The sequence below is a fragment of the Halictus rubicundus genome, chromosome 1, assembly GCF_050948215.1.
Source record: "Halictus rubicundus isolate RS-2024b chromosome 1, iyHalRubi1_principal, whole genome shotgun sequence".
Taxonomy (NCBI): Eukaryota; Metazoa; Arthropoda; class Insecta; order Hymenoptera; family Halictidae; genus Halictus; species Halictus rubicundus.
Genome location: NC_135149.1, coordinates 6,694,446 through 6,710,326, shown reverse-complemented (window position 1 = coordinate 6,710,326; position 15,881 = coordinate 6,694,446). Strand labels below are relative to the sequence as shown.

General features: G+C 35.4%; 1 protein-coding gene across 4 annotated transcripts in view; it reads right to left on the bottom strand.

Moving 5' to 3' along the window:
- Window positions 1-15,881, bottom strand: part of Pgant9 (polypeptide N-acetylgalactosaminyltransferase 9) — a 537,713-nt gene that overhangs the window by 169,725 nt on the left and 352,107 nt on the right. For all 4 annotated transcript variants that reach the window (XM_076786727.1, XM_076786738.1, XM_076786719.1 and 1 more), the window contains one exon: window positions 13,665-13,863. In XM_076786727.1, the coding sequence (XP_076642842.1) occupies window positions 13,665-13,863 (199 nt within the window). The remainder of the gene's footprint in view (window positions 1-13,664; window positions 13,864-15,881) is intronic.

The following is a 15,881-nucleotide window of genomic DNA, read 5'->3' as shown; positions in this document are numbered from 1 at the left end:
CTCTTCACCAAGATCGCTTTTTCAGAAATTTCCATCGATACTTTTCAAAATGGAATAATAAAAAAATGTATAAATATTGTTAAAAGTAGAATTGAGTCTACTTCATCTTCATTTCTCTTGATCTTCATTTGAAATTGATTTTAAAATAAACCAAATTATTCTATTTTCCATCAAAGTCTATTTAGAGTGTCAGGCGAAATGAAATAGTATATTTTAATCTAAAATCTGGAACTAAACTGAAAAGCAAAGGGTTAAAAAACCAGCAACCTCCAAAATGCCATAAAATCAAAGTAACTTATTTAATGAAATAAAAATTGAACAGTTAAATTGTATGATAGTTAGACTGCAGATTTGTATGCAAAGTGATAATTGTCTGTATTACATAATTGTACCAGAGCTACATAGATATTTATTTCTTTCGTTAATAATTTTATATGTTTAAAAATAGTACAAAAGCATTTTAAAATTCTTTAGACATTTTCACTGTTTTGCATTTGGTCTACCTACTTTGTTCATAAGCGCATAAAATCCGCAATCTAATGATAGTACTTCTTCAACCTTCTTGTGTTTTAAAATTTGGTACAATGAATAGGGTAAGGGACCCAATTACTGTGGGAGTACCCAATTACTGCGCCTATATTAACTATACTTATATCTAAGGCATAATGAATACTAAAAAAAGAGGGAAGACATTTTTTTCATTAAAATCAGTTAATATATATGCTACATATTTCCTTTTTAATATTCATTATGCTTTAAAAATAAGTATAATTAATATTGGCACAGCAATTAGAACCTCCACAGTAATTTGGTTCCTTACTCTATATCAGCGCAAAAATTTTGAAATCATTTTTAAATCTGGCCAAATAATCACCCACAGATATGAATGACATGAAAGTGTCAAGAATCGATTACGCTGAAAATACAAAGCATCGTAGTGCAAAAATCACGGATAAATGGGAGAGGAGACCAATGCCTTAGAAAAGCATATTTCATCCGTTGTCGTCGACTCTTGAATCGCTTTTCTTCTAATGCAGCTAATTCGGTGGAGGCGGTGGCAGGAAGAGGGGCAGGTCGTGGCAATTGTACGCAAACTAAATAAACCCGAGTCGACTGGTAATTGAAAAATATTGGCGGCCCAGCATTCGAACCGGTCAGCTCGCCGAGCTGGGCGCATACTTTTTCATTACCGTTCCTGCGTTTCCACCTACTCCGCTCCTCCGCGTCTAGTCGGGACTAAATTAACGGCGCGCAGTTGCTTGTTCCGAGAACAAAAGGAGAATTTCGAATCGTGGACTCGAGAAAGATGGCAATAAATAATTGAGCAGGTTGTTTGACCCGAGTGACGCAGACCCTACATACCGAACCGGATCGAAGAATTTTGTGACGTTTTGTGAAAAATTTTACTTTCTAAAATCGATGCCCATTTTTACTGCTTTCTGTCAGAAATTCCATTTTAATAATAAGTATATATTGTAATGAATGTTGTATGAAGTATGTTCTGTGTTCTCATTTTACTGTCATTATTTCATAATGTACCTACAAACCTCCGTCGTTGTGTGTAAATGATTTTATAACGTCGTTAATAATTATTATCGTATTAAATACATATAAAAACTATGCAATTCTGCTGCATAATGCCAAATCCTTATTACTAGAGTGCAGATTTTTATGCAATACGAAAATTTTCGATGTCAATCTTAAGAAACGGAAGCTAAATAAGAATTTCTTATTTCAATAATTTTGATATGCCGAAAATAATGTAACAATACACTTCAATTAACGTATTTACAGTTACACTCATCGATTTTTATCATAAAAGAATAAAATCCACAATCTACTAAGCACTTTCTAAGGACCTCACAAATGAAGAAATAAGTGAAAATATATTTAAAAATTAATCCTGAATGATACATAAAATATCCTTTAACTTTTGTTACAATAAACGAAGAATGTTTTTTGAGTCTCAAAAAGTCTTTTAACAATGAAGAATTTTTTGACACAGTTACCTTTTAATAACTGTACATAAATCATTTTTCATTTCTTACCATTCTTCAAATTATTTGAAAGCCATCAATGCTATGTCATCTGTATTCGAATTTATTAATAAAATTTTATGAGAGGGGAAGAGCTATATTTTTTCCAAAGAATTGTGTAGATTGTAAACGCTTAATATGTTACGGTGTAGATAGCTCTTTGCTTTCTGACAGCATTCAGTGGAAAAAGTGCCATTGTGCAAAGCAAAGCCATTGTTAACTTTAGCTTCAAATTCGTTTGCAAAAATACTTTGGATAATGTTCGATGCTAGTGGTTTTGTTATTTTATGGTTGTACTATGCTAAATAGAACAACTGGTTGCTAATGTTTCGTGTTTGACCAAAAATAATATTCAACCTCGTGGATTCGTGCAGATATTCTGCGAAAATGATACTGCAGGACGGATTTTAAATTATTGTATATTACAGGCACGTCGCAGCATGAAAAGAAATTTTTAAAAGCACGACTTTCATTGTATTATAAATTTCTCAGGTTATTGAAGTTAATAAAATAATAGATATCCTTGTAAGTTTATAAATTTTATGTGGTCTTTCAAATGTTGAATAACGTAAAATAAATGGATGTTTTGAGACGAACCTCATTTATAGAATATTAATTCGGAATTGGTGATCTAACAGAGTCAGGTAAATTTTTATTTATGTAAATTCCATCAATTCAATATTTTAATTTTGAAAGATGATTGGTATGCAAAAAATGATTGAATTTCTGTTTTTCATTGTACGTAGATATAGAAAATCTAAAATTGGACATTTGTGTGTTTCCAAATATAAGAAGAGAATTATTATAATCTTGTTTCAGAATTGCAGATATATTCTAAAATTGAATTTTCATCAGAAACTAGATTCATAATTTGTGTAATTAAACTTTCATAAGTTATGTGGAGTTAAGTGCACTCTTGTAGTTTCGATTTTCAGTCGGAAGCAGAAAATTATGTTGGTACTCCTTTAATTAGTATTGGTACTCCTTAAGTGGTACTCCTTAAATTAATGGAACACTATCTCAAAGTGCATTTTTGTGCGAGATTAAATCAACAACATGAGAATTCTTGCAAAATGCTACTAACTATTCCGAATTTATTTCTAACAGAAAAATAGAGTAAACTTTCTGCATTGTCTAACATTTCAACCCTTATGTTGGCAACTGTGTAAAAACCTGATTGCCTATTTACTATAATTTCGTTAATTAGACACTGTTACTTCAATTTATAGTTTAATATAAATATAAAAATATTAATATTAATATAAATAGTTAATAATAACATAAGGATTAATATCCTAAACAGCTATCGTTAGTCTGCGGATTATTATGCAAAATAAAAATCTTGTGCATCGATTGCAACAAACAGGAGTTAAATAAAAATTGATTTTGACTCCTAATCATTTTAATACATTGACAATACCACTATATTCTTAAATTTTTTATGTTTTCACTGTTTTATGTTACGACCAAGCTAATAGTAATACTAATTTTTGTTAGAAATGCATAAAAACTGAATTAAAAATTAAATTATAAAAATCTTAACTAGAGGATCATGTAGTTTCTCTTTTGTACCTTTCTTCTATGGACAACAGATTGCAGCTAATTAAGAATTTCTACAAGAAGTCGGCTAGTATCCCTCAAATGTTGCAACGAGAGGTGCTTCCTGTTGCAGTTGCGCGAACGAGAGCACAGAGGTCAGTAAGAAGGTAAAAATCTGTCTGGCTCGGTTAACGAGAAGTTATGAACACCGTGGTTGACTCGTCCGGCAATAATTTCACCACTCCTTAGAATGGTTTTTATCGTTCCTGTCGTAACGTGGACTCTTCTTTTACTCGCTCGCGTATTTCATGTTCTTAGAATGCTTGTTAGTATCGTCCAATGCGAAACGCGGCTACGTTCACTCGTAAAACAACAGCAAATTTGTTTATACGACTTCTGACGTTTATGGGTATCCATAAATTCAATGATTCCGCAAGTAATTTACGGTTTATAATAAATAGATAAGTCATTATGCAAATTTCTATTTTTATACGGTATTTCATAAAAATTGAAATGAGAGGAAAACTTCTTTTACTAACTGGAAGATTTATCGTGGTAACAATAAAATACAGACACTGTTCATTTTTGTTAATATGAAGGCATACTTTACCTTGTACGTTAACATTCTTTTACATATCAATAAATAAATAAATATCCTTAGATGATTTAAAGCAATAAATAAGTAATAATACTATCACAAATAAATAAAAGTCTACAATGTATTAATAAGATAAAGCATAAGAAAATGAAACATATTTTAGGTTTAATAGTTTAAACAGTTTTGATGAATTTTATGTTTTGAAAATGACACAATACATTAAGGAACGACTCTAAATGTGTCAAAGACAGTAGAAGATTTCGAATATTAAAACACTGTTTATTGAAATCTCAAGAAGTCACAAAAATTCATTTTAATACTACAGTAAATAAATACAAAAAAAGAATTAATGTTGAAGAAGACTTATTTTCGTATTCTTGAACCAGAGCTAAATCAGCTATCATAACAAATACATAATATTTCACATATTATTCTAATATTCTACTTTTTCCTTGCTTCAATAAATTTGTTCGTCAACTTTTCCCCTAATTCATTTAAATAAGTTTATAACTTGTAACGAAAGCTATCTTACGAATATTCACTTATCTCGTGGCTTTCCAATGAAAACAGGAATCAAGAAGAACTTTATTTATTCAATTAAATAACTTCACTGACGGGAAACCGAATCGGAAGCTCATTGAATATTCATCAATGTTTTTCTGCTATTGCATTTCGAATACCCCGGGGTATAATGAATGCATAAAATCAATAATGAAATTCGTCATATTTTTTTCGCATAAAAAAAAAAGAAAATTGTGACATTGAATATCGTGGAATTATTTGAATAGCGATTCGACGTCTACTAATATTTTCTGCTTCCAGAGGGCAGAACAGACTTCGAGCCTAGCACTTGACGCAAAAGAAACTAATTCTGTGAAAGCCTCTCAGGAGCTCCGCCAACTTACTTGCTATCATTTATGATCGCATTAATTATCAAAACTTTCCGCGAAAGTTTCATATTAAATTGGCCACGGTTTTGGAGGTAATTATTTCGCGATACAATTTTAATTAAACATCCGCGCTCTCGTCGAGAAACATCTGTACTCTGTTTCTAATCAGTATATGCAATTTTGTTCGTTCGAGAAGGTGCATCTCGGATTTAGTAGTACGGTTGGTCAAGGTAAATCAAGTATGAAATTAGAACTGGTTCTAATTTCACATTGAATCGACGCTTGTACACCGCAATGCTACACCGTTGGTTTACGTGACACTAACTTCTCGGATGCATAGTCGCATTCATGTATCGCAAGCGACACAGCGGCAGAAAATAAGTATTCATACACCGCTGACTTTTCCTTTCAACTGTCAATGCTGTTTCTGACGTAAGGCTGCGCGAGAAATTGGCAGTGTCGCGTCGTCTTGCAAGGATTATTATTGATACACACAGCTGCTCGAGAAGATTTGAAAAATGGACTGCGGATTTCACGAATTTAAGACCACAATTGGTGAATGAAATATAAAACATGAAGCAGAAGATGGAATATACAACAGAACAGAATCAGAAGAATTTAATAATTCTGCTATGTTGTTTAGAAATATAATGTTTAAAATTAGTAAGACAGGAAATAAAATGTATATAATTTATTTCTCCCTGCTGCGCTCATTGGACGATATCTGAGTACATACCAACATGGCGGCACCGTTACCTGTCAAAAACGTTTGAAATCGGCCAATTTTAAACACGCATAGCCGTTGAACCAATGAACTCCTAACGTTAAAATTAGGATTTTTGGAATTTTTTCGTCAAAATCTACAGGATCATATAAAAAAAAGTTAAAACTTTCTGAGTCCCGTAAGTGAAGTTTCACCTAATTTCTATTTAACTCCTATTTATTGCAATCGAAATAGAACATTTTTATTTTGCATAAAGAGAAGCTTAATTAAGCAAAATATGTGATTACATTTGTAAGGCTCTATAGTAATTGTTATTTTGATATTTTCCGACTTCCACGTTACAGCGACCTAACAAAGGTAGTTAAGAGTGTCTACGAGCATTGCAACGCTGGTCAGGTAATACAGCTTTAAGAAATCATAAGCCGAGTTTCATATACACCTTGCACCTCACGTGCGACCGAATGTTGTCCAGACAATTTATTATTGAAACGATGATGTCCGAGGATCCGAGGACAACACGCATAAAATTCTGCAAGAGATTTCCCCATTCGGTTTACATCGCCACTGATATGTTATAGGATGATCCAAAATTTCTTTACTTTTCTGATCATGTTGTCTCTATTGTACTCCTGTCGAAAAAGAATTTTTGTTGCAACAACTGACATTACTCGTTCACTAAATGATTATATATTTTGTGAACAAAACAACATAATTTTAAAATTATTATATATTCGTTATTTATGATAGGTGTTCATATCTTGGTCTGCCATTAGCTTTTCCTTATCGTTTAATCTAAATTTATTTATTAATGCAATCTTTTTAAATATGTTGATTATTAGTGTTCATTTGGTTTGTTAGAAATATGTTTAATCTTTTTTAGTTATACCACAAGGAACCATAAAATGCTGTAATGACATTATAATGCATTTAGCCACAAGATGGCAGATTCTTTAGAATGGCACATGTTCGATTTAATCGCATTATTACAAGATCAATAAAGATTTTCAGTAATAATTAAATAAAGTTTAAAGCTTTACCGAGAACCTAGTAAATCTAATCTACATAACTAACTACTTAAGTTAACTCCCGGAAACTGCAAAGTTATATGAAGTTTTTAAAAAGCTAAATTAAAATAAATCTTGACGCCGCCATCTGGAAATTAAGAAAGTTAAATTCCTATTATTAAACTGCCTTTTTTTGCTAAAACTTTGTACTATATTTCTATTACGTGGAATATATTAAAAACATTAAGTACATTGATTTGTTAAGTATATTAACTTGACAATATGTCAAGAAAGATGTACCTACTGAAACAAATAATTAAATGAAATATTAATCTCTGCTATTTTTAAAATATTGACTATCACCTTCCAATAACTTTTTATATTCAATTATATTCGATATGAGTTCTTAATTTAAACAATAATCCTTCCACTTTATTGTATTGTAGTATTTATGCATTTATAAAAAAAAATTGGCAAACATAAGACAACAGAAACATATCACAATATGTTTAACATAATTATTTACAATATTGATCTCTTGCGATCAATGCAAAAATATTAATTTTGAACAAAAATGTACAGTCTATTAGTGTATTTGCGTCAATTGTGGCAAAACTTTAGTCACATCAATTTTGTTTGTTTTAAGTGAAAAAATCACCTAGTTTAAATAATAATAAAAGTTTTACCACCGTTTTGAATTGTATTTAAAATTTCATCTAACAAAAATAATTTCCTATTTATTCTCGACGTGTGAAAACTTCTTTAAACAAAATTTCAATGCACAACAGTCTGCGGTCTAACTATTATCCTGGAAGGTGTTACACGAAGCCTGTCTCTAATCTGAAACAGCGCCATAAATATGAGGGTATATTTTCCGAACGCGTGCATTTTATTTAAAGTGCAGAGTCTTAAGTTTGTTTTGCATAATTGAGGGGTTCCTTGAGGAGCAGCGATAAATTCGTGTCTCAGTAACGTGGCGAGGAATCGCCTGTGAACCGCCGGCGAACCGTGAAATCAATTAAACGATCTGTTACGGATAAACTTTCTCTTCCTGCAACTTAATGAATATGTCGGGGGGTCGGCTAGTTGAATATTCACGAATCATGGACGCCGTTGAAATAGGATCCATCAAGGTGAATTTGTTCATTAATCGACGCCTGGATTGAATTAATTCGCCTCGACGGCGATAAAAACGAAGTTCCCTCACTTTCTTAACCGTTAAATCGTGACTACAGCACCTTGTATTAATAACAAATTAAATCATTGTTATTCTTCCAGTTTAAAAATTATCGCCATCATTTCTTGTGCATTTTCTCCGTGTTACAGGGTAAGGGACCCAATTATTGTGGGGGTACCAATTACTGTTTTTATATATTAATTATAATTATTTTTAAAGCGTAATGTATAATAAAAAAGAGATATTAAATTTTTTTTACTAAAATCTGTTAATATATATGTTATATATCTCTTTTCTAATATTCATTATGCTTTAAAAATAAGTATAATTAATATAGACACAGTAATTGGGTCCCTTACCCTAGATAAATAATTTGACTATTCTAAATACTGTTTTAGATACCACAATATACTTATTTTATATACTTTATACTTTTACAATTATTATTATACAATAATTAGATACCACAGTATTTTATCTTTTTCAGTGTTCTGGAGCGAGAATTTTTAAAATTGAGCGCCACTAATTATACTCATACTATAACTGACAGTATAAGTAAGTTGCACTGCATTATTAGGTGTAAAAATTGATTGGTAGCCTTTCCCCAATAAAATCGAATATTTAGAAACCGTCATAATATTGTGTTATAACATCGATCCATTCGATTGCAAATATAAATATGTTCTAATTGTAATGATTTAGTTGTGACTCATTGTAAATGTACATAACTGTGATTGAAAAGAAACCAGAAATGCAGTAAAAAATTATACAATGATGAAGAATGGAAGACAATAACGTAAATAATTTAAAAGATATTATAGATTAAAATTGGAGACATTTAAGCCAAAATCAAATAAGCAGATTGTACAAAACGATCTAGAAACGCTTACTATATGTAATAGAATTTATTATTTTGTAATAGAACGTTGTATATTGTGTTTCTATAAAATAAATGACAATTTTTGTTGACATCATAAAGTTTTGAACCAGTGGAATCCTCGCATTAAAACTGCGATTTTTTTTATTTTCTCGTCAAGATCTACAAGATTATATAAAAAAAAGTTAAAAATTTCTGGGTTGCCATGGTGAAGTTCAACCTAATTTTGTCATACATGAAGAAACAAGGAAGTCTGATTGAGCAGTATACTGTGGTAAAGTCTGTAACACTACACTGATAAATGTTCTCAGTTAAGCAAGAGACAAAAAAACCACATCAAATTATCATAATAATTATAGACTCGAACTTGTTTTGTGCATTGCTGTGTATCAATATGTCACTATTACGGCATTTAGAGAGTGGTACACTAATACAGTGGTGTAGTACAAATTAAAATATAATATTAATATTAGTTTAACTGGAAGGTAGTGACGAAATTAGAAGCAGCGAAGAAAATGATTCGAACTTCTTGAAATGTTATAGTAAATATAGTATTTAGGTATTTATATTATATCTATTTAAGAACGAATAAAAATACTAATTGGACTTGCTATATTGCATTCGATTCCCCCCCCCCCCCCCCGCTAGAATCGCGACCCGTCCTAGAGTGCGTCGACTCGGAAGGGTTAAAGAACAGTAGCTCGATTTTTCGGTAAAAACAGATTAGCTGCAGGCTGCGACCGTTTCGTTGACCAACAAACCGGGCCACACGGCCGGCGTGACCGCCGATTGGCTCTATTTAGCGCCGTGGAAAGCCTGTAAATTGGTGCCACCTGTTCGAGGACACCTGTGCGTCGGTTTCACCCTTTACCTCTCTGGTTTAGATCGAACGACGTCGCGGTGGTCCCGCGGCAATGGACGCCCACGAACTTCGTTTCCCCCCTCCCCCATCCTTCTGTCTCCTGATAATGCCGGTTAATATCATGTAAATTGTAATTAATATTCATGGGGTTAATTCGCTGCCGGCTGCGAGCACCGGCCGCCAGCCGAAGTTTTACCGAGAATTTACGCTCGCCGGCGAACATATTTTGGAAAGGGGTGCCAGCCCCCGATCGTCGGCTAGATATCGCCGGCACGGCCCTGGCTGCTGGCTGTGTTGTAAAATAAATCGTCGGTCTTAAGGCGACCGCCTGGAGATTTATTACGGAATTATGAAGAATGATCCGGCGATACGAGGCCCGGTCACCCTCGTGCGATAAATCGACCGTGGCTCTTGATATTTCACCCCCGAAAACCTTCTTAGATATACCACTTTTAAACCCTTCCACCGTGTTTCCTGAATCTCACGTGACGCCGTTCGACCTCCCTGTTTGTCGATCAGAGGTTCGATAGGGGAGAATGACGCTTTTATGTGCACAACGGTGTTTCTTATATCGATGGGTCCCACCCTGCTTGAGAAATTGTGATGGGATTCGATTTACAGGCCTGTCTGTACGTGTATGGCACACGGTATAAATTATTCTTATGATATTCTAGATCGTGGAGCGAGATGAACATTATTTTGAATTATTTTACCCCCTCTCCATTCGTCTCTCATTTTTATACAGTTCTGATTCGAAAAACGGTACCAATGTTTGTTTTGATAATAGGAAACTTCTGTCCCCTCTTTTTTTTTTTTAAGTTTATCATTCCATACAGCTTAGCGCCAGAACGAGAGGGTATATCATATTCTATTCTTTAGGCCGATAACTTTATGATCTGCCGGACAAAATGGACTCATAACCTCACGATCCACTCAAGAACAAAGGAAAGCTGAATTAGGTACTCTCATCCGCAATACGTCCAAAGCCTCCCCGAGCAATCGTCGTATATCGAAAGAAAACTGTATTCTGAAAATTTCATCGAATTCACAATAAGAATAATATAAAATATTCAATGTAACTGTAATTTTACGTGAAAATTGATTGTTCTAATGTAGACACTCCAATTCGTACAAGTAGAACTTACAATTTTCAAAAGTATGAAGAAAAAATTGGAATTACTTGATCGATGATCTATATTTGAAAACTATGACGGTGTCTAGACCATCATTGTCCGCAAAATGACCACTATTGCTCAGAGTCTTTCTTACTTTTCTGAATTTGACTACTTATATGAATGTGGAACTAATTTTGTTTCAAAGCACGAATAAATGAATAATTTAAGTTTATAGATCGTATCCTTAAACAGTATTTGACCTAATATTTTCATTGTATTATACGTATTTCTTAAGTGACCGCCATTACCCCATTCTCTCCTATATTTTCTTCTGGCGACTACACGAAATATGAAAATATATCAAACATCGTATCATTTCGCCCAGCACAGTGTGGCAGTATTAGGAAGTGAAGAATGTTAAGGGGCCAATTAGATCGTCGAACAATCACGCGTAACAGGGGGTTGCAGTGCGATAAATTAGTAGCGGGGCCAGCAATTTATCCAGGCGCAGCATATCGCGCGCTTCGCCGCGGCCAGCTCGCGAAATTACTTTCTCCGTGTCAACGGGAAGTAATTCGGACAATTTGTTAACAAGAAGTTGCAATAACACGCCATTGCTCCGGCGCCGAAGCGTATTAATGGCGCCCGCTCCGCTCCGTTCCGTTCTGCTTTTCGATGGACTTCGCCGGCGAAACAAGCCTGGAAATTTTCGCTCTATCGCGTTACATGGGAGAGGAAGCCTTGAGAGATCCTTGAATATTTCATTCGGTCCGTTTCCTGCGGCCTGGATGCCATGTAAATCTGCCGGCTCGCGAAACACGATGTTTGACATAACTCGAACTAAATCTACTGCCGGGTAATTTAATTAAATAATAACAAAGGGAACGAGTTCAATTACGCGAGAAACGGTCGAGCAACGTTGCCCAGCTCCAAATTATCTCGTGTTTTATCGAGATCCCTTGCCAGCACGCAGCTCCCATTGGGATATGCGCGTTCATTTTAAGGTCTCCCCCCCCCCCCTCCCCCGAAATGGAGAAACCGAACACGAACCCGCCGTCGGTTTACGTGCACAAATGAAAGAATAATACCGTGTTTGCGGAGTTACTGTAATTGGATCCTGTTCTGTTGGCTTGACTTTCGTAATGTTCTTCGTAGACGTTTCTTGTACTTTTTGTTTTATCGGCTGCAACAACGAGCCGTTTCTCTGTACGACCGGGTATTCGTTGCTTCTTTTTCCAAAATACCCTTTCGAATGAAATAATATTGGCCATTGTTATCCAGTCAGTTCAGCCAATTATTACGTTGCGAACCAATGAACCTACGGTACTGATATTTACGGCGTTTTATGGAACTTTGATCTAACTAGTTCTCACAAAGATTTATTTTATTCGTTGACAGTTTTATTAAAGTGGTAAAAGAACCACTTAAAATTTACCAGGATGAAACATTTCATTTCTGTGATATGTTCATTCGATACGACAAACCTAATGCAGAAATTACGGTTTCAAGAAAAATCAATTTAAGCGCTCTCCTTAATTAGTAATACACCATTATTGTTAAAAAGGGTTAAAAATTTCAATATACTTCCAGTTTAAATATGTAACTCATTGCCGGTATAACAGTTTGGATTTGAAAAGGGCGTGTCTTTTTACAGTGTCCCCACTCTAATTTCCCCGTCTCCCCGTCTTGTGACGCGTTCCGTCTCTGTGACGCGTGTGTCACACTGTCACGTGACTAACCCGGTACTGGCAGAGAGAGAGAGAGAGAGAGAGAGAGAGAGAGAGAGAGAGGGGGTAACTTCTTCCCCTCAATTCCTGCTATCGCCCCTCATCTGGCGACTATGCGTCCGCCAAGCGGTATTAGGGGGGCAGCACGTTGTTCTCAGGTTTTTAATAAAAGCAGTCAAATCAGAAAACTCCGAGTTCTTTCCAATTAACTCTATCTGTGCGCGAACAGTCAGATATGTTAATACTGAACTTATCGTGAACAATAGTGACATAGGTGTTATCACGTGATGAATTTTGGGAACTCATTCACAGGTTTTTCACCGTGAAAGTATAAACAAGGACCATTTTTATTGTAACAACAACTAATTCATGAACTACAATTTTGTTATCTTATTTTTCTAGCAAATGAGCGATACGTGGTCAAGTTTGTTCAAAATTCTAACAAAAATCAGCGGTTATCATTTCGGTATGTTCCCAGTCAGCCAAATCGGGCAATGGCAGAAAATCAGCAGAGTCTGCTAGAAGACGCAGGTAGCAGATTTGCAGCAGACTGTTGGTACAGCGCCCGCTACCCCATCAAATATCTGTTACACCATCTAGCGACGATTTTAGTAACTGCAACTCCTGCCATTACAGTTACAACGATAGAGGACGCGCATATACAATTATACATTTAAATGTTTAAAGAGCACTAAAAGCGACTATTATTAATTACATTATAGGAAAAACAGAAATACATTTAAATTGTGATTGAAATTGAAAGTGTAGAAATCGCAGATTGACTAGCGAGTCACTAAAATCGTCGCTAGATGGTGGCTCTGATAAAAATCTACTGCTAGCTGGCTCTACTGCCAATATTGCGGTTAATTGCGGAAACAGACGGGTAGACCATCCGCGGTCATGTTGTGCAAATCTTGCGCAATGTTGGTGGTATTTGACTGACTGGATAATTTCGATTCAAAGCTGTTTAACTCGATGTAATGTAAAGATCAACCAGCCTAGGTAAAGTAGTTCTAAAAATACGATTAAAAGAATTCCCAAACCATGTATAACTGTTAAAATACTTGAACAATTGATAAACGTATTAATTTTGTGTGAAGATAGGATCGACTCACCATGGATCACGAGGGTCAGGTAGCGTTCGATGAACAGAAATCAAGTCGCTGGCGTACTGATTGAACGCGTTGTTCAACCATCCATCGTCGACGAGCTTTTTCGTTTCGGCAGTTAGGTTAGTTGGCAGAATTACTGGTCTCCCCATCTCACCTGGCGCGGTGGGGTCCTGTTCGCGAGGGGCGGCAAGTACTCCACCACCTGAGACAACAATTCATGGAAAAAAAGGTTAGATAATCAATGAAAGAATTCTCAAAATATATTTGGAAGTAAGTCAAAAATAAGAAGCATTATATTTTTCAATTTTGAATTGTTTTTATACTTCAACCAGTAATTGTTTCTTTCTATTGTATTCATAATGGTGGACATGGTATTACGATCCTATTGTTTGCAACAAAATTTAAGTTACGTTATTTTTATTTATGTCTTTCTAAGTCACCTAGCTAAACGATCAGGAAAACATCATCGCCCTTCGATCATGTAAATTTCCCAGCGAAAGACACAAACAAAAATCCAGTGACACCAACGCCAGCGTCTCTCGAGCAAGTAAACAATAGGCACAAAAAGAATTTTGATCAACGAACTCTTTCAATGAGAACAATCGAACGAACGAGTCCGTTTACCCCCGAACAGCTCCGTATGAATGGAGTCCCAGCGTATTGAACTTCACACGTAACACAGAGAAATAATCCGGAATAGTATCCCCGCACACTTCAACGAGGCGAAACTTCATTTTCCTTTCCGATTTCCTAATAAAATTGTCTGTCGCGCGGACCACGGTCTCAAAGAAACCGGTAAACGCGGGGCGAAGTGTAATCAAAAGACAAGGAGAGAGAGAGAGAGAGAGAGAGAGAGAGAGAGAGAGAGAGAGAGAGAGAGAGAGAGAGAGAAAAGAAGGTGGAAGGCGCGAATTGAATTTTCAAAACGTTTCATACATCCGTGGCCTGGCTGTGCGCCGTTCTAAGAGCTTTCCCGGATAGACCGGAGTTTTACTTTCTGCGAGCATATTGGCGGGGCACAGGTAAAGCCAACGCGGTAAGCGAAGTCCCCGCGATGTGCTCGGTCGACGCGTCTAGTTTTTAGCTTTCACGCCATCTCGGCTCGTCCGAAAAATAATTTTATTCGGGCTGGCGAAGGTGGGCCCCGGCAGAGTGGGGCATTATTTAGATAAAAAATTATTTAAATAACGATTCGAATAAAAGATACTTTATCTTTATTCGTTATTCGAAGGTTCGAATAAAAAAAGTATCTTTATTCGAAGAGTATCGAATAAACAATTTTATTCGACGAGAATTTATCCGACGAATAAACATAATTTTTTTATTCGAAGCGGGTTTATTCGAACTTCGAATAATTTTTTCATCTTTTATTTGTATCTTTTATTCGAAGGCTTCGAATAAATCTTCGAATAACTTTTGCCGAGGGCCGAGCTTCAAAGACCCAGCGGCGACAGACGACATACAATGTAAGCGGATGAAGAATAGCGCACGAATGAAAGTTTAAACTTTTAGACTTTTCAATATATCCTCATAAAATTGTGACGAGCGAATGGAGGGGATTTTCCCGATGAAAATGAGGTCAAATTCGAGTGTAATCGAACAAGTTTCACTGATACGTAATGTTACGATAAAAATTACAATCTGATTAAAGACAGTCCAAATGATGTCGTGTTTGGACTCATTTTGATCGGGATAAGCTCTACAACTCATTCGTCTTAACAATATTGTTTTGATTAAAAACATAAAAGCATAAATTGCCAATAATGCTCGATTCTCCATCTGCTTACATTGTATGCCGTTTGTCAGTCGCTGGGTCTTCGACGTATGACGCTCGTCGGTCCTCGTCGGCCGCCGTCGCCGTTTATTCGTCGAGCTGGCAAAATTTATCCGAAGATTTATTCGAAGCCTTCGAATAACGAATAAAAATTTTTTTATCTTTTATCCGTTATTCGAAATTTTTATTTAGATAAATATTTTGCCCAACTCTGGGCCCCGGTATGTACGCCGCGACAATAAAGAGAACGACAAATTGCTTTAACGGCGGCCGGGCCACCTTGCGAACTTCGCCAAGCCGAAACTCCCGTTGTGCATCACTGCGGAACACCACCAGCTGGATTTTCTTTCGAAATTTCGACTGCCATTTCATATATTTATTATACTCCTCACGCTTTTTTTTAACTGCACTTTTCTCAGACAGACCAGCGTGAAAAGTTTTGTTCA